Source organism: Euleptes europaea, chromosome 9 (assembly GCF_029931775.1).
Source record: "Euleptes europaea isolate rEulEur1 chromosome 9, rEulEur1.hap1, whole genome shotgun sequence".
Taxonomy (NCBI): Eukaryota; Metazoa; Chordata; class Lepidosauria; order Squamata; family Sphaerodactylidae; genus Euleptes; species Euleptes europaea.
In genome coordinates, this window is record NC_079320.1 from 10,528,693 (window position 1) to 10,554,788 (window position 26,096).

The following is a 26,096-nucleotide window of genomic DNA, read 5'->3' on the forward strand; positions in this document are numbered from 1 at the left end:
AGACCCTCAGTCCATCAAAGTCAGTATTGTCTACTCAGACTGGCAGCAGCTCTCTAGGGTCTCAGGGAGAAGGTCTTACACGTCACCTACTTGCCTGGTCCCTTTAACTGGAGATGCCAGGGATTGAACCTGGGACCTTCTGCATGCCAAGCAGATGCTCTACCACTGAGCCACGGCCCCCTAAATATACCCATTTTAATCTTCTAACTATAAATTATTTATTTGCGATATCATGTTGTTGTTTTTGCTGTCAAGTCACAGCTGACTTATGACAACTTATGTGGGGTTTTCAAGGCAAGAGACGTTCAGAGGTGGTTTGTGCCATTGCCTGCCTCTGAGTAGCAACCCTGGACCTCCTTGGTGGTCTCCTATCCAAGTACTAACCAAGGTTGACACTGCTTAGTTTCCGAGATTGAGCTAGCATGGACATGTATTGCCAGATAACTAATAGTCTTTTGGCATCTTAAAAGACTAACATATTGATTGCGGCACAATGTTTTATGGAGTAGAGTCAGATAAATGAAGTGTTATATTCAATTGTCAGATAAGAACATAAGAAAGGCCATGCTGGATCAGACCAAAGGCCCATCAAGTCCAGCAGTCTGTTCACGCAGTGGCCAACCAGGTGCCCCTAGGAAGCCCACAAACATGACGACCACAGCAGCATTATCCTGCCTGTGTTCCACAGCACCTCATATAATAGGCATGCTCCTCTGATCCTGTAGATATATACACACAAGGATATACAAACAGAAGGAAGCTGTGTGTTTGTGTGTGGGAGTTATATTAGGAGGCCCAGTATTCTAAGGCATAGGAGTGCTATATTATGTGGCAGAGCACAGATGAAAACAAGATCCAATGGAAAGAGCATCCGATTCCATCAGAATGGGTGTGGACAGTTCCTGATACCTGGCAAAGACTAATAGTGTAAGGATGGACAATTACTTTCATGAAATTATGAGGAGGGACAATTATTTTCTGAAAACAACAACAACCAGGAATCTTGTGTGACAGCCAGTGTGACGTAATAATGGACCGAGTGTCAGACAAGTATTTGGGAAACCTGTCTCCCATGCTGCCATTCAGCTTGCTGGTTGACTATGGCCTGGTCAGTGGTCACTCTTTCGCCATAATACTCCTTATCACAGGGGTATTGTGAGGTTGAAAGAAGAATCACATGCTCTTGGAGGAAGGGTGGGATAAACATACTTGAGATAAATCATGGCCCTTTAGCCCAGATTAGTCTGAACTCATCAGAGCTTCAAAGCTAAGCAAGGTTGGCCTTGGTATGTGGATGGGAGACCTCCAAGGAAGACCTAGGTGGCTATGCAGAGGAAGGCAATAGCAAACCACCTCTGCTCACCTCTTGCCTTGAAAACCCCAAGAGGGGTCACCATGAGTTGGGTGTGACTTGACGACACTTATTATTACAAAGATTAACTAGTTTTATTTCATCTGCGATGAAGTGAGGTGTGATCTACAAAAATTTACACTGGAATAAATATTGTTACTCTTGAGCTACCACTGGTTTCTTGTTTTATTTTTGTTGTTGCTGCAGACTAGTACAATTATTCCACTGGAATATTCTAGCACAAACCTTTGGGGACCCCTTTGGCAGCAATCAAAAAACATTTAGTCTTCAACAGTGTAATCCTAAGAGAAGATACACCCTTCTTAAAGGTATTGAAGTCAGTGGGCTTAGAAAAGTCCAACTGTTTAGGATTTGACACTACATCTGTTAGTGTTTTATGATGGGGAAATGATAAAGTGCCTCTAGCGTGAAGAAGAAAAAGAGCTGGTGCTGAGTTGGGATTAACATTCAGGTTCACCACACTATCAAGCTTGGTCTTCATTAAGGACTGGAAGTGGCCAGGTTTCACACACACTGACTAATCCACTTTCAATCAACTTTGCATTTGGATTTTACTACGTGAAATGAGAAAATCCACTTGCGAACAATCCCTAAAGTGCGTTGAAAGTGGATTGAAAATGCATTCAGCATGTATACACAAAGTACTGATTCCAGAGCTGTATTGTACTGCAGCAAAAATAAACAAGAATCTTGTGGCACCTTAAAGACAAGCAAGTTTCTATCTCTGAGAAAATAGGCTGTTAACGTTTATGCTACAATAAAAAGTTGTAAATTTGTTTTTAGCAAGCAATGACAAATCACCTCTTTTCATCTCTTGCCTAGAGCCAGTGGGTGTAGTGGTTAAGACTGTTTGACTAGTATCTGGGAGACTTGGGTTCGAATCCCCACATTAGGGTTGCCAACTCCAGGTTCAGAAATACCTGAAAGATTTTGGGGGTGGAGCCTGGGGAGAATGGGATTTGGGGAGAGGGAGGGACTTCAATGGAGTATAATGCCAGCATAGAGTCTACCTTCTGAAGTGGCTATTTTTTCCAGGTGAACTGATCTATGTTGCCTGGACATCAGTAGTAATGTGGGAGATCTCAAGCCACCCCTTGGAGGTTGGCAACTCTGCCACTCACACCATAGAAACTTGCTGTGTTACCTTGGGCCAATCACACTTTCTCAGACTAACCTACCTCACAGGGGTTTTGTGAGGATAAACTGGAGGAGAGGAGAATACTGTAAGCCGCCTTGGGTCTTCATTGGGGAGAAAGGCAGGGTACAAATGAAGTAAGTAAATAAATAAAAATAATTATGGAGTCACCATAAGTCTGCTGCAACTTGATGGCTCTTTCCACCCCCACCACCTTAAAAAAACCCAGAATACATATTTTAATAATAAAAAACCCTAAACTTAATGTTTAAGAATTAATGAAACAAGGTGAGCTCTGACTCACGAGAAAGAAGAGGATTTGGTTTTTATATGCTGACTTTCTCTACCACTTAAGGAAGAATCAAACCTTCCCTGCCCCTCCCCACAACAGACACCCTGTGAGGTAGGTGAGGCTGAGAGAGCTCTAAGAGAGCTGGGACTAGCCCAGCTGGCTTCATGGATAGGAGTGGGAAACAAATCCATTTCACATCCAGAGAAACACCCCGTTGTCTCAAAAGTGTCACTGCTTTATGGAAACATGACCGTGAATTCCAATTCATCAGCTTAGCAGCACATTTCCATTTCCCCACTTAGGGTTGCCAACTACCAGGTACTAGCTGGAGATCTCCAGCTGATAGAGATCAGTTCACCTGGAGAAAATAGCCGTTTTGGCAATTGGACTCTATGGCATTGAAGTCCCTCCCCAAACCCCGCCCTTCTCAGGCTCCGCCTCAAAAACCTCCCGTCGGTGGCGAAGAGGGACCTGGCTGCAAAATGGCACTTTCACACAGCCCAAATAATGCACTTTCAGTGCACTTTAATGATCGTTTGCAAGTGGATTTTGCCAGTTCCCACTTTGGCCATTTATGCATGGGAGGTTTTGCCTTAGATTTGCCACTCTCCCAGATGTACATTTTCCCCATCTGAATTCGCAGAACTCTGCATGGGGGCTTAGTGTTTTGAGAATTTGGAGGGGGGAAATGTGCATCCGTGAGTGTAAAGTGCCGTCAAGTTGCAGCCGACTTATGGCGACCCCTTTTGGGGGCTTTCATGGCGAGAGACTAACAGAGGTGGTTTGTCAGCGCCTTCCTCTGCACAGCAACCCTGGCATTCCTTGGAGGTCTCCCATCCGAATACTAACCAGGGCTGAGTGGCAAATCCAAGGCAAAACCTCCCATGCATAAATGGCCAGTAAAAATTTGCCAGTTCACACAGTAAAAAAAAGTGCATTGAAAGTGCATTATGTGGGCTATGCGAAAGTGCCCTCAAACACCAAGACACATCACGGTGGGTCACCGTGTTAGTCTGTCTGCAGTAGTAGAAAAGGGCAAGAGCCCAGTAGCACCTTAAAGACTAACTGGGGACGATGGGGATAATTCACAGTGGGTCGCCGTGTTAGTCTGTCTGCAGCAGCAGAAAAGGGCAAGAGCCCAGTCGCACCTTAAAGACTAACAAAAATATTTTCTGGTAGGGTATGAGCTTTCGTGAGACACAGCTCACTTCTTCAGATACCAGTAGTAGAAAAGGGCAAGAGTCCAGTAGCACCTTAAAGACTAACAAAAATATTCTCTGGTAGGGTATGAGCTTTCGTGGGCTCACGCTATGGCTCACGAAAGCTCTTACCCTACCAGAAAATATTCTTGTTCGTCTTTAAGGTGCTACTGGACTCTCGCCCTTTTCTACTACTACGACACAGTTACTGCAATCTTTTTTTTTTAAATAATTTTTTATTTTCTTCATTTAATATATCAACATAGATACAGCATCCAGTACTAAATAGTAATAATAAAAATAAAAAAAACCCTAAACAATATCACTAATTTAACAGTAAAATGACTTCCCCCCTCTCCCTCTTCCATCTAGAAATAAATTGGATAAACTTTTGCTAACGGAACAGTTACTGCAATCTCAACCCACTGAGATGAACGGGTTTAGAGACAGAAATAAGCCTGCATTGGGGTTGTTCCCGTCACTCGCTGGGCTGTGACGAGAGCAGGAAACGCCCGGCGGATTCCCTTGCCGCCCGCTCCCCGGGCCTTTCCTTCCGCCACGGAACCTTTCTTCCCCGGCTCCGTGTTCCATCCGGGGGCAATTTGGGGACGCACAGCTGGCGCTTCGTCGCAGGCAAGATGGCGGCGCTCGTGATGAGATGCTGTCTGAGAGCAGGTGAGCCCTGGGCAGGGGGAAGGACGAGGGATGGTAGGGGCCACCGTCAAATTTCTTGGCCCTCGCCTGCTCCTTGGTCAATATATATATATATATATATATATATATATATATATATATATATATATATATATATATATATATATATATATATATATACACACACACACACACACACACACACACACACACACACACACACACACACACACACATATCTTCTCGGAAGCAAACCCCCTCTAAAGGTTTGCTTCCAAGTAAGTAGGTTAGGGGTGTGGGCGTTTTGATTCGCTTTTCCCGCCAGCGCGCTTTTGTATTAATTATAACATCATGCAGCCAAGAAATCAGAAGGAGATTGAGACTGGGAAGGGCAGCCATGAAGGAGCTAAACAATATTTTGAAGTGTAAGGATGTGTCACTGGCCACCAAGACTAGATTAATTCATGCCATCATATTCCCTATTACTGTGTATGGGTGTGAAAGCTGGACGGTGAAGAAAGCTGATAGGAAGAAAATAGATTCCTTTGAAATGTGGTGTTGGAGGAGAGTGTTACGGATTCTGTGGACTGCCAAAACAACAAATCAGTGGGTTATAGATCAAATCAAGCCTGGACTGACCCTAGAAGCTAAAATGACTAAACTGAGGCTGTCGTATTTTGGTCACGAGACGACAAGAGTCACTGGAAAAGACAGTCATGCTAGGAAAAGTGGAGGGCAGCAGGAAAAGAGGAAGACCCAACAAGAGATGGATTGACTCAATAAAGGAAGCCACAGCCTTCAATTTGCAGGATCTGAACAAGGCTGTCAAAGATAGGACATTTTGGAGGACTTTCATTCATAGGGTCGCCATGAGTCGGAAGCGACTTGACGGCACTTAACACACACACACACACATAACATCATGATAGGTAGAAAATCAGGCTTCCAGTATCCGCGAGCTAGAGGGATAGCTATGCGAGTCTGTTCCAGCATAAATAAGGAGAAATGAGGGGTACCTTAAAGGCTAGCGAGGTTATATTCCAGCTTTTCCGGGGCAGAGCCCTCTTCTTTATGTAAACGCAATTAATAAGAAGCAAGTCCAGTGGACTTCAACAGACTTTATTTTAAAATACATGTGCTGAAGGCTTGTCTTGGGAGAGGTTGTGGCTCATTGGTAGAGCATCTGCCTAGAATGTAATTCACAGTGGGTAGCCGTGTTAGTCTGTCTGCAGTAGTAGAAAAGCGCAAGAGTCCAGTAGCACCTTAAAGACTAACAAAAATATTTTCTGGCAGGGTATGAGCTTTTGTGAGCCATATCTCACTTCTTCAGAATGTAGTTGGTCCCAGGTTTAATCGCTGGCATCTCCAGCTAAAAGATCTGGCAGTTTTGGAGGGATTTTGCCATGAAATGACAGCTGACTTATGGCAACCCCACAGGGTTTTCAAGGCAAGAGATGTTCGGAGGTGGTTTGCCATTGCCTGATACTCCTTGGAGGTCTCCTATTCAAATACTAGCTAGGGTCAGGGCTGAGAGTGTGTTACTGGCCCATGATAATCCAGCAGGCTTCCATGATGCGAGTGGGGATTTGAACCTGGATTTCCCAGGTCCTAGTCCAACACTTTAACCACTACACCAGCTGACTCTGTGAAAGACCTCTGCCTGAGACCCTGGAGAGCTGCTGCTGGCCTGAGTAGACAATATTGACCTTGATGAACCAAGGGTCTATGAGTATAAGGCAGCTTTATGTGACCATGTGTCTTTTTTGTACTTTTGCCCCATTTCACGGCACAGTCCTGGAACTATAGATTGAAGAGCTCCATTACAACTAGTGTTACCAAGCACCTGGGTGCGCAATTTTAAATAGAGTTATACCCTTCTAAGTCGTTCAAAGTCAGTGGGCTTAGATGAGTACAAGTCTGTTTAGGATTGCATTGTTGGTTTCAGTTTATCTTCTTCTGAACTGATGACAGAAGTATTTTATCTCTTTCTCTTACAGTTGCCATTAACTGTCCTAGCCATATTTTCTCCAGAATTGGTAAACATTCTGCAGTGCTACCTACTTTTGCTAACTCATTGATCTCTAATAGACCCTTTTCTGCAAAGTAAGTAAATACCTTTGATTTCTTTGGTTAGCTAATAAAACATTTACAAGTATTTTTTAATCCTGCTTTTCTGCCAAAATTGTTTTCTGAAGTTGCCGACATAAATCAAAAACCTGTGCAAATGCCCCTCAGAGAGCAGATTCTTAGCTACAGTCAGACATAATGGAGAGGTGTCCAGATGCTTCCTGCCTTCCTCCTCATCAATGATGATTGGAGGCAGCAGGGAGGAGGATGTTCTCAGTGGGATCCAGGCAGGATGGATGCTTTTAAAACATTTTTTAAAATTCATGGCATAAATAGTAGAAATGGGCAGGGCTCAGGTAAGCGTGTTGCTAGTAGCAGGGAGTGAGTTCAAATATGCAATGTGCAACTGGATAATCACTGAGTGAGTAATACAAACAGTGCTGGCATATTTTTGATTCTTGGGTTATGTCATGCTTACTATTGTTCAGTGTACACTTGAGGGGGTGGGTGAAGATTGATGGAGGATGTTTGTTTGCATCCAGCTTGAGTAATTTGTGGAAACTGTGTGAGTTTGTACCCCACCAGTAACCAAATTAACGGAAAAGATTAACAGACTGCGTTCCCAGCTTGAAACTGGATCATTCTGTTTGGTGGAAAGGGTAATTAAGCCTTGGCTTCAAGTAAATGCAATGAAGCTCCACAGGCGTATAGAGAAAAATTGTCAACTCATCAGGTTGAATCTTGATGATAACCAAATAGATTTTCAGGCGTGTCATGATTGCAATCTATATTGCTCTTTGAATATTCCACTAGTATTTTTTTTAAGGAGACAAGGCAAGGGAGACACTGATTATTGGACTAGGATCTTGGAGATTCTACTCTTTACATTGCTGTGGACATTATTGGGTGACCTTGGGCCAGTCACGTTCTTCTGGCTAACCTACCTCACAGGGGTGTTGCGAGGTCATAAAAGGGGAAGGTGAGAAGCACGTATGGTGTTCTGAGCTCCTTGGAGGAAGGTCAGGATTGAAAATTTGCTAGGTAGACGGTGGACTGGATTGTCTTGGAATTTCTTTTTGGAAAATCCTATTGAACAGAAGAGCACTCTAATATTCTTCTTGTGCAGCATCTATTCGTTTCAGTGCAGGTTGTGCGAGAGAGCATGCTGGTGGCTTGTCCCCACTCTGTACAGATCTTGACTTGAAGCTATGTTCAGTGTGGTGTAGTGGTTAAGAGCGGTGGTTTGGAGTGGCGGACTCTGATCTGGAGAACCGGGTTTGATTCCCCACTCCTCCACATGAGCGGCGGAGGCTAATCTGGTGAACTGGATTTGCTTCCCCACTCCTACACATGAAGCCAGCTGGGTGGCCTTGGGCTAGTCACACTCTCTCAGCCTCACCTACCTCACAGGGTGTCTGTTGCCATCATCTTTTCCTGGCAACCAGTAAATGTTTTCAGAATGTGGGTGGGGCTGAGTGAAGTTCTTGCCCCTCAGGGCTTCTGACTGGCTGCTAGATATCTGATTGTCTGGGCATTAAAATAATGTTTCAGCAACAGCTGTCGCCACAGTATTTGTTTATTCTCTCTCTCTTCTTTCCTTGGGTATTACTCCTCTTGTCCTCTGAATGTGGGCTTCCTCAGTGTCTGTGGCTCCCCTTCCTTTGGCAACCATTTTGTGTTTGCTCCCACCACCCTGTGTCAGAATTCCAAAGGTGCCTGCAGGCTCAGAAGGATTGGGTCCCCTTGGCTTAGAGTATTGGGCTTGTATCTGGAAGAGTTGGGTTCAAATCTCATTCCGCCATGAAAATCGTAGGGTGACCTTTGACTAGTCAGCACTGTCAGCCTAAGCAGCCTCACAAGGTTGTTGTGGTTGTTGTTGTCATATGTAGCTTTGAGCTTCTTGGAAGAAGGACAGTCTAAAAAAGACAAATAGACTAGGAAGCATGCTTGTGTTATTTTACTTTGCCAGTCTACACAAAGCTAGGATGCTTCTTTGATCACATCTATGTGTTTTTTTAAAGGAAACAGTCCAGTAAAACAAAATCCAAAAGTGGCACCAAAGGGAAAACCTCTGAACCGGAACCTGTCCAAAAAAAGAAACGTTACAAACCAGTCTTGCCGTGCGGGCCAACAGATGACGTCTACTTGACGTGGTGCTACCAGAGACCGATTTATGAAGCAGAAACGGCTGTAGAGATGCTGAAGAAGTTTCAGCAACTGGACTTTACTAACCCCAAGCAGTATGTGTATGCTGATATCACCCTGGATATGTCAATGGACAAGAAGGTGCGGCAGAGTTTATTGCAATGCCTGTGGATGTCAGACTTTTAAAATTGCTTCCTAACATAATTTTCTGACATTTTCTAACTCTGAGGGACTAATTCACAGGTTACAAAGTCCGAGGACTCGTGGCAGACACCACGGACTCTGTAATATGTGAATTGGCCCTGAATGTGAGTTTATGTATTCAGGGCACCTACAGTTATTGTGGAGATGTTTGTTCATGGATGGGGCTCTGATTTGCAGAGTTTAATTTCCCTGACACCATTTCTCATGTATTTGCATCGAGTTGGAGATCCTGCCCATCCTTGTCCTTTGTCACTGGGGAAACCTTTGTTAAGATGCTAGACCTTTTTAATGTAATAGTTGGCACAATAACGCCGGTGTTTTCCATTTGGTTTTACCTGTGTTTCTTTCAGAAACCAGTGGAGCCGTTTGATGCTGTTGTTCTTCTACCCCATCAATTTGTGGATGACCTCCACAAGGTTTTGGTATTCACAGAGGTGAGTTGCTACATGCGGTTTAAAAGCCGTGCATGAAGCTGCCATGAATCATCAGTCCATCAGAGTCAGTATTGTCTACCCAGACTGGCAGCATCCTCCATTGTTTCCCATGGGGAGGTGGGGAATTCCGTGCTTTCTCCAGGCCAGAGACACAAGAGCAAGCAAAGCAGTCACTGGGCAAAAGCCTCCCAATGCAATCAGAGCAAACAAGCCCAACTGAACCAATGCAGAACCAGGGAATCGCAACAGAACCACAGGTCAATGTTGCAAGCCTAACAAAACCAATGTCAAACCAGAGAATCCAATGCAAACCAAATTAAGCAAAGAACACAGTGTTGCAAGACCAAGAGAACCAATTTCAAACAAATTGAAACAGACTGTCCTTCAGTGTTACTCCTCTGAAGATGCCTGCCACAGCTGCTGGCGAGACGTCAGGAAAGAAAATACCAAGACCACGGTTACACAGCCCGGATAACCTACAAGAACCAATGAACTCTGACCGTGAAAGCCTTCGACAATATTTCCAGGATTTTTCAGGACCCATTTACTCTTATCCTGGTTAATCCTGGATACCATCAAGATACCTTACTGGTATTTTCCAGACATATTTGGGTATTTTTCGGATATATATTCAGACCAGAAATATCTAAATGCACATCCCTATTATTCTCTCCAGCCACATTATTATACCTAACTATGCAATCTTAAAATGAGTTAAACCCTCTCCAGCCTATTGGCTTCGATTAAAGGGTGTAACTCAGTTTAGGATTGCACTGTACACCCTAGCAAAGCTGCAATCAGTAGAACATTTACTCTGGAGTAGCTTCCAGGGAACTTGTGAGTGAACATGCATGAGATTGGTCTTGCACATCAGGTCCCCCTGCATCTCTCCAACAGCTGAAAGGTATATCTGATTTAGGACAGTAAAGGCAGAACACTGGGGGATGAATTGTCTCCTGCAGCAGAGCCTCCAATAACTTTGTGCTCAAGGGGATATTTTTCCCCCTGACTGTCTTAACTATATATTCCTACCATCCTTGTGTTTACTCAACTACTGCTGTTTCTGGCAGAGCATAACATCGACAGTTTTTCACTGTGTTGGTCTGTAGCAGGGAATCGCTGAAATGTGGTGCGACACTCCCTCTTATTGCCCTCCCATGCTTCTTGGGGCCAGAGATGTCCTTCTGATTCCTGTCCCAGGAGACAGGAACAGAACTCTTCCTCTTTGCTATTCAGGCCTCTCTTGAAGGCAGATGGACTGAATCAAGTACACCTGCCTGGTAGCTTATGATGACTGCTTGGGTTGGCCCAATTAAGATACACCCAGAAATTTGACAAGGGTGAGCTCAGAGGCGCATTGGCCGTTTAGGCTGTTGGGAAAATTCCCAGTGGGCTAATGGTGGTAGGGGGTTGCTTCCTGCCAGGGCCACCCAATCCCTAAGGAAGGGTGGCCCTAACACTGGGGGGGAAGTGGACCAAGACCCATGCATTTCAGGTAGTGGGGCCCTTTTCCCCAGTCATTGTTTCCTCCCAGTCCACCCCAGGGTCAGATTCTTTGTATGCAGGCTGCTTGACCCTGCTTGCCAAAGGCAGCCTGTATTCTTAAAACGGCCACTACTGTCGTCCAGCCAAATTTGTTATTTTCTTACAGAATACAGATGAAGCTGTTCTAGCAAAAGAAAATGGAGCTGCGTTTGTAGGAGGGTTCGAATTAGTGAAGCCCGTAAGTAACGGAATGTCGATCAACCACTGTAGCAACATTTTGCACTGCAAAGTAATAGTAATAATTTACTTATGTAGATATTTATATCCCACCTGTCTCCCGAAGTAGTTTATATCATCTTTCTTTCCTCTATTTTTTCCTCACAACAGCAACCCTGTGAGTAGGGGTGCCAACTCTGGTTTGGGAGATTCCTGGAGATATAGGGGTGGAGCCTGGAGAGGGTGGTGTTTGGAGAGGGACATCAGCAGGGTATAGAGTCCATCCACCAGAGAGTTCATCCTCCAAAGCAGCCATTTTCTCTTGAAGAACTATGCTATGTGGATCAAACACATGAACACATGAAGCTGCCATATATTGAATCAGACCCTCGGTCCGTCAAATTCAGTATTGTCTACTCAGACCAGCAGCCGCTTTCCAGGGTCTCAGGTAGAAGTCTTTCACTTCACCTACTTGCCTAGTCCTTTTACGGGACTATGGAGATGCCAGGGATTGAACCTGGGACCCTCTGCATGCCAAGCAGGTGCTCTACCACTGAGCCATAGGTAAGTTAGATTGAGAGAGAGTGCCTGACCGGAAGTAACCCGTTGAGCTTCCATGGCAGAGTGGGGATTTTAACCTTGGCCTCCCAGATCCTGGTCAGAGACTCCAGCCCCTACACCATGTTGGGGCTCTGACTAGCCTGGTTTTTGCACTTAGACTTCCTGTTTTGCACCTGATAATAAGTTTGCTGAACAGAGCATATGTAGGCTGGATTGGCCGATTTCAGTGGATAGACAAATAGTTCAATGTTTTGCTTTTTCAGCAGACAACTTTATGGTAGGGATGTTTATACAAAGTATGGTGCTGCTCTTTCGGTTCGTACTGGAAAAGCATCTTGGTCTTGTGTTAAGTGACGTCAAGTCGCAGCTGACATATGGCAACCCAGTAGGTTTTCAAGGCAAGAGATGGTTTGCCATTGCCTTCCCCTGCATAGTGGCCCTGGTGTTCCTTGGAGGTCTCCTATCCAGGTACTAACCAGGGCTGACCCTGCTTAGCTTCTGAGATCTGACGAGATCAGGCTAGCCTGGGCCATCCAAGTCAGGGCAGCGTTTTGGTTAGAAAGGTAAAGGTGCAAGCACCGGGTCATTCCTGACCCATGGGGTGACATCACATCCCAACATTTACTAGGCAGACTGTGTTGACAGGGTGGTTTGCCATTGCCTTCTCCAGTCATCCACACTTTACCCCCAGCAAGTGGGGTACTCATTTTATCAACCTCGGAAGGATGGAAGGCTGAGTCAACCTAGAGCCGGCTACCTGAAACCGACTTCCGTTGGGATCGAACTCAGGTTGTGAGCAGAGCTTGGACTGCAGTACTGCCGCTTACCGCTCTGCACCACGGGGCTGTAGTGTCTTGGTTAGCCATCTTTAAATATTGACACCCTTTTTGAAATTTCTCCAGCCAACTTGAACAAGATGGAAAGGGAAATTCTAACCCTAAGAGCACAGCCAAGTGACTTCTGCAGCTCAGGAGGGAAAGTCCTGTAATGTTCTATAGTACAGTCTAAGCACTTTCTGAGGTTGTAGAGGGAAGCTTTCATAATGTTTTGAACAACCGTTGCGTCTGTAGAGCACAGGACAGACAGGATGTCCTCTGCTGCCTTTCTTTTTGTCCTGAAAACTGAGAGCGTGTAAAGTAAATAATAGCCTCGACTCTCGAAGGGGAGTGAAAGCTGCTTGGCTGTGCCAAAAAAGCCCGAAATAGATTTTCTGCTTTCAAATGAGAACAAATGAGTTACGCAAAAAAGACTTTCTCTTTTTTTTTTTTTGCTCTTGCATCAGCCAAAAATGCATCAGAATTCTACTGGTGCTCGCGCTGTGCCATCTGGATAAATTCTTTATTGTGTATTATTTTAACTGTGGGTCCTTTACAGGGATTTATGTAGAACATAATTAAGCTGGCTTTATTCTTGGGGGTTTTATGTGTGTGAAATCTGTTGTTACGGTCCATAGCCATTGGAAATGATTTCCAGTGGTTATGATCTATGGTATCGGCAATAAACTTCAAAATGAATAAAGTTGTTGTTTTGAGGGGAATCTTTCCCCTGCCTTTCTCCGATGAAAGGCAGTGATATGCATGCAAGGAAGGGGTCCTTAACTATTTCTGAGCCGAGGAGGCCCTGCAGTGGAAAGGGCTGTTTTTAAACCTGCCATGACTCACCATAACACACTATAGTCAGATAGTACCTCCTAAAATACAATATTACAACACTGATAGATTATAAACATATAATCTTTTAAATAAGTTCGACATAAGTAGGTTATAGCTCACCAGGAGAGATTCATCAAAAAATATTTCAACACAACTAATATACAAAAATGTACCTAGTGGATGTAACATACAACATTTGCTTATATAACAGTATATGAAATAATCTTACAAGTATATATTCAGCAGGTGGTGCAATTCAATATGAATTCAAATTGTTGCTTCAACAGGTAGTGTTCACCAGGTAGTGTTCCAACAGGTCGTATTAGTAGGTCTATTGGTGTAAATTTCGAATTAACAAATGATGTCGTCCTATTGGAGCAAATTGTTGGTTCTACAGGTAGTAGTATTCCCCCTGTAGTATTCAACAGGTAGTATTCAACAGGTAGTGTTTCCCCCTGTTTTTTTCTTGATGACTTACCATAAGGCAAAATCCTGGCACTGACGTTATGCCAGAGTGGTGAAATGTTAAGAGTGTTCTACTAGGGTCTCATAGACCCAGTTTTGACATTTCCACCCGGCCCATGAAATTTCCACTCTGCCATAAACTTCCCTGGGCCACCCTCTCTCTCAGTCTGACCTACCTGGCAGGGTTGTTGGGAGGATAAAGAGGAAGAAGATCATGCCACAGGAGCTCCTAAGAGGAAGGGTAGAATTTTTTAGAAATGGACTAAATAAATCTCATTATCAAGTGATTGCAGCACTTTGCTCTTGTTTAAGCACCAGGAAAAACGCAACTAGCACATTCTCAACTAGATTAACTTAATAGATCTGCTCATCATTCTTATATCTGGCAGGGAACAGATTATGAGGAGAAATCTGTGTGTGTGTTTGAGAGCCAGCGTGGTGTAGTGGTTAAGAGCAGTGGTTTGGAGCGGTGGACTCTGATCTGGAGAACGGGCTTTGATTCCCCACTCCTCCACACGAAGTCAGCTGGGTGACCTTGGCTAATCACAGTTCTCTCAGCCCCACCTACCTCACAGGGTGTCTGTTGTGGGGAAGGGAAAGGGATTATAAGCCGGTTTGATTCTTCCTTAAGTGGTAGAGAAAGTCGGCATATAAAAACCAACTCTTCTCTTTCGCCTCCTTCTCCTGTCTGCTCATCATTCTTATATTTGGCAGGGAACAGATGAGGAGAAATCTCTCTGTGTTTTTTCTCCTCTGACTGCTGTGTTAAATGCAATAACAGATACATAAGCTCTGATGATTCCATCCTCATTTTTTAAATTTTTGTTTAACTCTCCAGATTTTAGATGGTGAAATCCAAGCAGACTTTTATGTAGCCGTGCCTCCAATGTTACCCAAGCTTAACAGCTTAAGGACCGTACTGAAAGACAAGCACCCGAGGTCTAGAAACGGTAAGGGTCATTTCCCCCCTGTTTGTTCTCTTAATATCTAAAGGGCATATCCTGCATTGTGTGAACCTGATAGTAAACAGCTGCTCAGGGAGACACCCCCCCATGAAGTTTCTACGTGGGCCAGTTCTAGCTGCCTGTTGTCCACTCTTTAGTCACATTATGGGAATGGAGAAATGTGGACAAGCATCATGTTCATTCCACATTTCTAATTCAGTTCTTCCTAGTATGCCCACTCCTCTCTGCTTAGTTATGTGTGGAGCTGATTTTATACTCTGGATTGGAGAGGAGGGTAGGGTAGTAGAAGAAGTGGTAGACTTTCTCTACCACTTAAGGAAGAATCAAACCAGCTTACAATCTCCTTACCTTTCCCTCCCCACAACAGACACCTTGTGAGGTAGGTGGGGTTGAGAGAACTCTTAATAGAACTGTGACTAGCCCTAGGTCACCCAGCTGGCTTCATGTGGAAGCCGGTTCACCAGATTAGCCTCCACCGCTTATGTGGAGGAGTGGGGAATCAGACCCAGTTCTCCAGATCAGAGTCCACCGCTCCGAACCACCGCTTTTAACCACTACACCACGCTGGCAAGCAGACCCTGATCCCTGCTAACTAGGGAAGTAGACTGCTCCCCCTAGTAGGGTCTGTGAGCTGTATTTCTAAAATCGGAAGGACTTCTGGGTGCCCCATTAAACATCGTCTTCACCTGGGATCTGTCTTGTCCTCTTGGAATTCCAGGACCTGTTGTTTACAACAGCGTTGCCAAAGATACTGAACTTGATGGCACAGCGTCAAGTGATTCTTAAGGAATCTCTAGTGCGAGGATTAAAAAAAAGAAAAATCATCTTGTTGCCCTCGAGACAGCAAGGGATCTTTTTGTTCCGCTCGGGAAGGCTGGAACAAGAAAAGCATTGTTAATGTTTTCTTTCTTGCTGCAGCTGTCTGCAAACAAAGTCTTTGCACCGTGCTATTTAAATACACGGGATAAATTACTAACCTGTCAGAAGCATAAGACCATATGCATGCCAAGCCCCACAAAGACCTACATTTAACGTAAAACAAAGGTCTTTCCATTCCCCTTTAAAAAAAATAACTCTCAGCATGGATTGCATTCACCGAAACATGGAGGGAATGAAATTGGGCATGTTAGAGGGGAATTATTCTTTTAAGCATGGGCAGTGATGTTGCAAACAATCCATCCCCACCCTTGGAGTTAGTTTCTTCTTGGCTGAGGTGAGTGGGAGGAATTGCGCTGTAGGCATGAGTCAGCAAAGACCCGACAATGAGGAAGGGTCTCAATCATGGCTCAGAATTTTAAAAAAGTTTATTGGTTTTGCGTTTTGTGTGTTCACTTCAGATGCACTCCCTCCCTACAATATTATCTAACTCATTTTGTGATCCAGCCCTTCCCCCAAAGCACTCCGGGTGTCCTATATGGATTCCACCACCACCACACTTGCATCTTATTTTCACAACAGCAGCCCAATGAGGGTAGGTTAAGGGGACAGTATGTGTGATTGAAGCCAGCGTGGTGTAGTGGTTAAGAGCAGTGGTTTGGAACCTGGCTCAGGAAGGGTAGATTGGGTCGAGTGAATCCTGGCCACTGAAGCCAGGAGAAATGGTGAGAGGCATGGGGGTTCTAAAAGGAAATTAAGAATGCAGGAAAGTCAACATCTTCACTGATGCCCCAGATCTCCAGCCCCTCAAGTACATGTGTGTGTGTGTGGTGGTGGGAAGAGAATGGCCATTTATGCAGGGTAAATTCTCCTCCTCTGCTGATGCCGCTGATTTTTTAAAACCAACCTTTAAAATGACTGTTCACGATGCAAGAGGAGAAAGTCAAACAAATTCCACCCCCACCAGCTCCTTTGTTCCTTCATTTGCATAGCCATTAGCAATAGTCGTTTGCATAGCAAAGCCTCCGCTGGGATTCTGCATGCTTCCTTCAGTGAGTGCTTTGATGTGGGGGTGGAGCACATACAAAAGATCGTGTTAAAGGGGCTCTTAAGAAATGCGAGGCTTCTCAGTGAGTGAAGATAATTCACAGTGGGTAGCCATGTTAGTCTGTTTGCAGTAGTCAAAAAGGGCAAGAGTCCAGTAGCACCTTAAAGACTAACAAAAATATTTTCTGGTAGGGTATGAGCTTTCGTGAGCCACAGCTCACTTCTTCAGATACAGCTAGAATGTGAATCCATCGGTCTTTAAGAAGAGGAACAGTATGTAAATGTGAATAGCAGGCTTGATGGGATTAAGTGTGATATGCAGAAGAGTCTGTGATGTCCAGGGGAGAGATGGGTGTGGAGAAATCAGCATTGGTAATGGGCCATGAATGCAAGGTCTCTATTCAGCCCAGGTAAATGCATTGACTTTAGTTTGAATATCAACTGTAATTCAGCAGTTTCTCTTTCCAATCTCCCTTTAAAATTCCTTAACAGGTCAGTCTCTTAGACAAAGATTAAATGGACATAAGTCTGACATCAGAAACCACAATATTCAAAAACCAGTGGGTGAACATTTCAACCTTCCAGGACATTCTGTTGCAGATTTAAGAGTAGCAGTTCTTTTACAAAGGAATTTTAAAGGGAGATTGGAAAGAGAAACTGCTGAATTACAGTTGATATTCAAACTAAAGTCAATGCATTTACCTGGGCTGAATAAAGAGCTTGCATTCATGGCCCATTACCAATGCTGATTTCTCCACACCCATCTCTCCCCTGGACATCACAGACTCTTCTGCATATCACACCTAATCCCATCAAGCCTGCTATTCACATTTACATACTGTTCCTCTACTTAAAGACCGATGGATTCACATTCTAGCTGTATCTGAAGAAGTGAGCTGTGGCTCACGAAAGCTCATACCCTACCAGAAAATATTTTTGTTAGTCTTTAAGGTGCTACTGGACTCTTGCCCTTTTTGACTTCAGTGAGTGAAGAAATAAAAAAAATATGCGGGACACTTCAGCCTGGAACTCGCTGCTAATTACCAAGCATAAATGGCAAGTGTTTAAAGGGGGACCTGGGTTACTGTGCATGAGTCGGAATGATTTTATAGGGGAGTGCAAATAGGAATGTCACTTTTTTGTTATTTAGATTGGGAACATTTAAAATTCATATGTTGGCCTGTTATGCTCACGCACAAAACTCTTGTGCATTTTCGTTTATTTATTCCATATACCCTGCCTTTCTCCCCAATCAGAGTGACTGTATTAATAAATTATTGCTGACTATTATTATTACTAGGAGCCCCGTGGCGTAGAGTGTTAAGCTGCAGTACTGCAGTCAAAAGCTCTGCTCACGACCTGAGTTCGATCGCACTGGAAGTTGGTTTCAGGTAGCCGGCTCAAGGTTGACTTAGCCTTCCATCCTTCCGAGGTCGGTAAAATGAGTACCCAGCTTGCTGGGGGTAAAGAGAAGATGACTGGGGAAGGCACTGGCAAACCACCCCGCAAACAAAGTCTGCCTAGAAAACTTCGGGATGTGACGTCACTCCAAGGGTCAGGAATGACCCGGTGCTTGCACAGGGGACCTTTACCTATTATTATTACTGACCCGGGACTGCTTTTGTCATTATTCTCTCCTCTATTTTACCCTCACAACAACCCTGTGAAGTAGGTTAGGCCAAGAGTGTGACTGGCCCAAAATCACCCAGCAAGCTGCCATGGCTTAGTGGGGATTTAGGGAGGGGCTGTGGCTCAGTGGTAGAGCATCTGCTTGGCATGCAGAAAGTCCCAGGTTCAATGCCCGGCATCTCCAGTTAAAGGGACTAGGCAAGTAGATGATGTGAAAGACCCCTGCCTGGGACCCTGGAGAGCCACTGCCAGTCTGAGTAGACCATACTGACTTTGATGGACCAAAGGTCTGATTCAGTATAAGGCAGCTTCATGTGTTCATGTGAGTTCAAGGGTGCTCCTGTTCACGCGGAGCTCCATTTGCAGGCTGGAGCCCCTGCGTGCAGTGTTGGTTTGATGCTCTCCTTTGGTTTGTGTTTGAACCAGGGTCTGTTAGCCACGACATTCTGAAGATGCTCAACTTCTTCAAAGTATGCCACGAATACAGAGTTGAGAAAAATAACATCATCAGCATGAGGATCGCAAAGGTAAGTTTCAAAAAGAGCTTTGCAGCCTGAACCCAAATGAAAATTTTTGGTCTGAGGTGGGGTTAATAATTTACTGAGAATACGCATGGGTGTACGGCTGCCGTACTTGGTTTGCTTTTCAGGAACACTGTCCGCTGACCAGTTAACAAGGCAGATCATTCCACAGGGTAGGATAGTTACAGTACATTAGGAAAGACCTGGTAAATCATTACCCTTTGCTAACGTAAGAGGTTTCTTTTCTGAACAGGCGAAGAAGCAAGGCGTACATAATAGGGGGTGTTTCACGCGCAGAAGGTTCCCAGCTCAGTCCCCAGCATCCTGAGTTAAGTGGACCTCGGGTAGCAGGAACTGGAGGAAATGTTGGCCTGGGAACTCAGAGCTCTCAAAAGCAGACACGCACTGGGTTTGTTAGGCCAGAGGTGTGTCTCCACATAAGGCACCTGTCTCATTGGCAGGAGCAGTTAGAACATAAGAGAGGCCATGCTGGATCAGACCAAGGCCCATCAAGTTCAGCAGCCTGTTCACACAGTGGCCAACCAGGTGCCTCTAGGAAGCCCACAAACAAGACGACTGCAGCAGCACCATCCTGCCTGAGTTCCACAGCACCTAATATAATAGGCATGCTCCTCTGTTACTGGAGGGAACATCAGATAAGAAAGGCTATGCTGGATCAAACCAAGGCCCCTCTAGTCCTGTTCCCACAGCGGCCAACCAGGTGACTCTAAGAAGCCCACAAACAAGACGACTGCAGCAGCATTATCCTGCCTCTGTTCTACAGCACCTAATATAATAGAAGAAGAAGAGTTGGTTTTTATATGCCGACTTTCTCTACCACTTAAGGGAGACTCAAACCGGCTTACAATCACCTTCCCTTCCCCTCCCTACAACAGACACCCTGTGAGGTAGGTGGGGCTGAGAGAATGTGACTTGCCCAAGGTCACCCAGCTGGCTTCATGTGTAAGAGTGAGGAAATCAAACCTGGTTCTCCAGATCAGACTCCAGTGCTCCAAACCACCGCTCTTAACCACTACACCACACAATAGGCATGCTCCACTGACCTTGGTGAGAATAGGTATGCATCGTGACTAGTATCCATTTTTACTAGTAGCCATGGATAGTCCTCTCCTCCATGAACATGTCCATTCCCCTCTTAAAGCCTTCTACGTTGGCAGCCATCACCACATCCTGGGGCAGGAAGTTCTTCAATTGATGTATGCATCATGTGAAGAAATACTTCCTTTTGTCTGTTCTGTTTTTATGGATTAAAATTATTATCAAATTAAATTTAAAAAATTGGGGTGTCTCAAATGCTGGTTGGTCTCCTGGGCGGGAGACAGGGGGGCCCCCAGTGAGGGGTCAAGGGTGGGATCTACTTTGCAGGTACATCCTATACACACACAGATTTTATGTCTGGAGACCAGGTCCTTTGAGGAAAGGTTGAAGGAGCTGGATTTAGCCTGAAGAGGAGAAGACTGAGAAGGGATATGATAACCATCTTCAAGTACTTGAAGGGCTGTCATATAGAGGAGGATGCCGAGTTGTTTTCTGTTGCCCCAGAAGGTCGGACCAGAACCAATGGATTGAAATTACTGTAAATCAAAAGAGTTTCCATCTGGACATTAGGAAGAAATTTCCCAACAGAGCGGTTCCTCAGAATGGAACAGGCTTCCTCGGGAGGTGGTGAGCTCTCCTTTCCTGGAGGTTTTTAAGCAGCGGCTAGGTGGCCATCTGTCAGCAATGCTGATTCTATGACCTCAGGCAGATCATGAGAGGGAGGGCACCTTGGCCATCTTCTGGGCATAGAGCATGGGTCACTTGGGTGTGGGAGATGTAGTTTGGAATTTCCTTCATTGTGCAGGCGGTTGGACTAGATGACCCTGGTGGTCCCTTCCAACTCTATGATTCTGTGTATGTTCCCTGTAACTTCTGAACAGTTTGGGGTGGGGAGAGCAGCTTAGGAGAGGGGAGCATCTGGCAGAGGAGAGGGGATCCGTCAGCCGTCGGGGGAAGTTGAGTTGCAGCCAGAGGCAGAGTGGAGAAATGGGATTTCCCCTCCTTGAGGGCTTCATGGGACCCCCTTCCAGTATGTGTGAACATGGCACAGATATCTCATCGCGTGTCTTTGCAATTGCAGGGTTTGGTTTAAAGGATTGCACCCCCCTCCCGATTTGCACAGCAGGTTATCTTTGAGCTAATGACACTCACAGCATTTTTGGTACTTTGCATCTTTAATAGAGAGGAAAATGTTTCTCCTATTGTTAAAAAAACCAAACAAAGCCCAGGCCTGGAGCTCTGATTAAACATTTACCCCTGCCGCTGCAGTTTTTATTAATCCAGCAGTGGTTAATGTTTTGTGCTTCATTAATTTTGCATTAACGTCTTTCAGCTGGATATGCCGAATGATCAGATACTTGCCAATCTGGATGCGGTTATTAAGGACGTGTGTAAACACAAACCTTTGAGCTATGGTAAGCCACGTTTTTCTTGGTCTCTTGTCTGATGTCGAAGGCTAATTATGTTACTCTGATGGATTAGAGGAGCACCTCTCTGCCACCGAGGAATGACTGAAGCACATTATAAACAGCGCCCGCGTTTCTGGGCCAGACAGTAAGGAACAGTTACAGGTTGGTGGGCGAGATGAATGTCAAGTATTAGTAATACTAGTACCCTTGCTTCATAAATGCTAATAAGCTTTTAAAACGGAATCTGTCATCCTTTGGAAAGATAATTGTAGTGCCTCTTGAGAATGAAGCATGCTGTCTCTCTCTTTTCTCCCTACTACCAGTTTTTGTAAAGTCAAAAATTATCTGGCAGGTTCCTGTTGAGAATTATATTGCAAAGGACTTGATCCTATTGGATTCATTCATTTATATCCCACTTTTCTCCCCAGCAGGCGCCCAAAGTGGCTTACATTCATCTCTCTTCCGTTTTACCCTCCCAACAACCCTGTGATGTAGGTTAGACTGAGAGTGTGTGACTGGCCCCTGGTTAACAAGTGAGCTTCCTTGACAGAGGGGGGATTTGAATCCCAGACTCTAGTCCGACACCCTAGTCACTGTGTGCAGTCAAGTCGCAGCCGACATGGCGACCCCATAGGGTTTTCAAGGCAAGAGACAAACAGAGGTGGTTTGCCATTGCCTGCCTCTGCATAGAGACCCTGGATTTCCTTGGAGGTCTCCCATCCAAATGCTAATCAGGGCCGACCCTGCTTAGCTTCTGAGATCTGACAAGATCAGGCTAGCCTTGGCCATCTCAGTCAGGGCCTAGTCATTATACCACACTGTTTTTTCTGGTGGAGCAAGAGGGCGGCAGAGTGCATTCATGTCTTTGTCACAATAATCCTGAAACTGTGGCATTGGAAAGTGCCGTCAAGCTGTAGCTGACTTACGGTGACCCACGTAGGGTTTTCAAGGCAAGAGGTGGACAGATGGTTTTGCCATCGCCTGCCTCTGCGCAGCAACCCTGGACTTCCTTGGTGGTCTGCCTTCCAAGGACTAACCTGGGCTGACCCTGCTTAGCTTCTGAGATCTGACGAGATGGGGCTAGCCTGGGCCATCCAGGTCAGGGCAGAGAGAAACAGAAGTGGTTTGCCAGTGCCCGCCTCTGCGTAACAACCCGGGTCTTCCTTGGTGGTCTCCCATCCAAGTACTAACCAGGGCCAACCCTGGTTAGCTTCTGAGATCCGATAAGCTCGGGCTAACCTGGGCCATCCAGGTCAGGGCCCCTGAAACATGGGCCGTGGTTTGGGAAGCCTTTAGTCAAACTATAATTTGCTGTAGAAAAGAGCAAGAGTCCAGTAGGACCTTAAAGACTACCAAACATTTTGGCAGGGTATGTGCTTTCATGAGCCACAGCTCACTTCTTCAGATACAACTAGAATGTGAGTCCAGCTATCTTTAAGTAGAGAAGAGTGAATTACAGTGCATTCCTAAGGAGAGTTACTCCAGTCTAAGCCCACTGAAATGAATGGGCTTAGACTGGAGTAACTCGCCTTAGGAATGCACTGTTAGACACACAATGGCAATGTAAATGTCAAATGCATGTAAATGGCATTAGCAGGCATGATTGGATTACATGTGATATGCAGATGGGTGTGGAGAAATTAGCATTGGTAATGAGACAGGAGTCCCAGATCTCTATTCAGTCCAGGAGACTGCCTTGTCTTGAGCTTCATCTATAATTCAGCAGTTTCTGTTTCTAGTCTCTCTTTGAAATCCCTTTGGAAGAGAACTGCTACTCTTAAATCAGCATGGCTTTTTTATGTTCTTAAGGTCAAAATGTCCCCCTACTGGTTTCTGAATGTTGTGGTTTCTGATGTATATAATTTGCTGTGATGGCCAAATGCCAGTTGGCCCCTTTGCCTTCTGACTGACAAAACCCTGAAACCACCAAAACAAAATTACTCCTAGTTGTGCTGAGATAGATCAATACAAATTACATAGGCTCAATATTAATCAAACAGTATCAAAGTATTCAAAACAACAATCCACAGACAAGGACTATACACATAAACAAATAGTCACCACCAGATGCATCCATCAAGCTATTCAGCTTACTGATACTAATAGTATAAGTAGACTCAAAATAAAGCACCAGGCTTCATCTGTTTCTTGAATTTCCCTTAAAAGGGTAATGCCAAATGTCCGGTGGGGACCACAACTGAATCAAGTTGTTCAGAAGAGTTGGTTTTTATATGCCAACTTTCTCTATCACTTAAGGAAGAATCAAACCAGCTTACAATCTCCTTCCCTTCCCCACAACAGGCACCCTGTGAGGTAGGTGGGGCTGAGAGAGCTCTAACAGAGCTGTGACTAGCCCAAGGTCACCCAGCCAGCTTCATCTGTAGGCTTCACTCCTCACATGGAGGAGTGGGGAATCAAACCTGGTTCTCCAGATCAGAGTCCACCGCTCCAAACCACCGCTCTTAACCACTACACCACGCTGGCTTTCATTAGATATTTCATTAAAAACTTAGGATACAATCCAGCCAAAGCTCTTTTCAATCATCTTGATTTTCAGTGGAGGGGAATTTTGCCCATATTTAAATCCTTCTTGTTGAAGTAAAAGTGTTTAACTCTGGCAGCATAATAGGCCCCTAATATGTTCTCCAGCGTTTTCTGTTATCACAGTGTAATCTAGTTCTTGCAACGTACATCAGTCTGCCGTTGCCACAAGCAGCAAAGGGATAACAATGAACTCCCCCACCCCTCCCCTGTTTGTTTTTAAGGCTCCTTCGTGACGCGCTTGATTATTCGGAGTGCAACCAGCGAAGGGTTAGATTTAAAGTTTGAGCGCTTTGTCCCGCAAGAAGCTTTGAAAGGAAAAGAGGAAGAGAAAGCCAAAGAAGAGGAGGATGAAGACAGTGGTGAGGAAGGAGAGATGCGGGAGTCCCAGTAATCAGAGCGTAGAATTCGCTGTTTGCTCTGCGGAAAAGCCTGAAAGCAGCGACTCCACTCCTTGTTTCAGTGGGACTTAAAATTGTACAAGAAGCTGCTACTGCGCTCCACCCCTTCCTCTCACCTCCCCTGGCCCCTTGAGCAGGGCATCGAGTCGAGCAATCCATTTTACACAAGGCAGATTTTTGGTTTTATGTCTCGTCCTGAGAATCCATCTCAATTGAGGTCCTATAATCGATTGCGCGAGTGAGTTCCATTGTAACGCACCTTCGTTCACAAAACTTCACGGACGCGCAGTCCTCAACGGCCTGGAGCTCCTGCTAGTGGCAGAAAGTCCCAGTCCGTTTTGCGAGGGTGCGTCGTCGCCGGGATCTGAGTGCGGATTGCATTACTGTTGTACGTAAAGGCTCTACTCTCCCTTCATTTGTTTAATCAGCATAAAAGTTGTTTGAATCATTACTAAACTGAATTTTAAAAAAAAGTAACAGCGAAAGTGCTTGTTTATCATCTGAAGATGCGTGTATATCTTTTGGTGTTTGTCATTTTGGTTTTTTTGGAATTAAATTGCTAGATTGCAGTTTTATGGACTACGCTTTGCACAGTTGCTAATTCCGGTCTCTGCTGTCTGAGCATCGTTCTTTGCGGAGGCGCTTGCTGGGTTACTGAATGCATCCTGATCTCTGAGAGCTGCCTTCAGTTTGTGGGCCAGGTACACAAGACCCCGAGTTCAGATTCCACCTTCAGGCCAAGCATGCATAAGCCACTGTTTCTCCTTCTTAGTTGTTTTATCTGTGAAATGGGAATGAGATCAAAGTTGAATTTGGCTAAATGTTACGAAGAACTTCCTGACAATTAGGACAGTTCCTCAGTGGAACAGGCTTCCTCGGGAGGTGGTAAGCTCTCCTTCTTTGGAGGTTTTAAAGCAGAGGCTAGATGGCCATCTGTCAGCAATGCAGATACTGTGAACTTAGGCAGATCATGAGAGGGAGGGGAGGAAGGGATGAGCCAGTGCTCAACTCTCGAGGTCCTTTCTTACATGCCCAGTGTAATACCGATCGCCACTTCGGGGTCAGGAAGGAATTTTCCTCCAGGGCAGATTGGCCAGAGATCCTGGAGGTATTTTGCCTTCCTCTGGGCATAGAGCAGGGGTCACTGAGAGAGTGGGGGGGAAGTAGCTGTGAATTATCTGCATTGTGCAGGGGGTTGGACTAGATGACCCTTGGGGTCACTTCCAGCTCTGTGTTTCTGTTGAAGGCCAGCTGCAGCGGGTGCTGAGGGGGAGAATTTTTTGACACCCCGCCCTCTATGCTTAGACGAAGCAGAACAAATGCTGCAGACAAAGGCAGTGTGTTGACAGCCAATGTGGCAAAGCGGTAAAAGTGTTGGACTAGAACTTGGGAGGATCTAAATCGTCACTCAGTTCCATAGCTCGGTGGGTGACCTTAGCCCAGTTGTTGTTTCTCAGCCTAACCTACCTTGCAGGATTGGTGCGAGGATAAGAGGAGAGAACCGGGTACACTGTCCTGAGTTCCTTGAAGGAAAGGTGGGATTTTGTAAAAAAATGACACTGATTACAGAGATTTGATTCCTGTGTCATGCAGATGAGACCCTATCATGGATCTTGTTGCACTCACAGCGAGGGCTATGAAAGAGGCGATCCTTGTTTCTTCATACAAAGAGCAGTCAACAAATAATTTTTAAAAAGGTTTAAACCCTGGTGTCAGAACCTGATGTCCCCCATTGGTGGAATGACACCCATTCAGACGACAAACTGC

General features: G+C 45.1%; 1 protein-coding gene across 1 annotated transcript; it reads left to right on the plus strand.

The window, feature by feature from the left end:
• The first annotated feature begins 4,636 nt into the window (after positions 1-4,636).
• MRPL1 (mitochondrial ribosomal protein L1) lies at positions 4,637-24,322 on the plus strand. The gene is made up of 9 exons (XM_056855837.1): positions 4,637-4,673; positions 6,650-6,755; positions 8,741-9,005; positions 9,419-9,502; positions 11,154-11,225; positions 14,720-14,831; positions 18,825-18,925; positions 21,312-21,393; positions 24,153-24,322. Exons 1-9 carry the CDS (start codon positions 4,637-4,639, stop codon positions 24,320-24,322), a joined length of 1,029 nt encoding a protein of 342 aa, XP_056711815.1.
• The last annotated feature ends 1,774 nt before the right edge of the window (positions 24,323-26,096 follow it).

Excerpts from the sequence above, each read along its gene's own strand:
- MRPL1 (XM_056855837.1), top strand. The coding sequence starts at position 4,637 with ATGGCGGCGCTCGTGATGAGATGCTGTCTGAGAGCAG. Across the intron at positions 6,756-8,740 it reads AATAGACCCTTTTCTGCAAA|GAAACAGTCCAGTAAAACAA; the intron begins GTAAGTAAATAC and ends GTTTTTTTAAAG. Across the intron at positions 14,832-18,824 it reads GCACCCGAGGTCTAGAAACG|GGTCTGTTAGCCACGACATT; the intron begins GTAAGGGTCATT and ends TGTTTGAACCAG.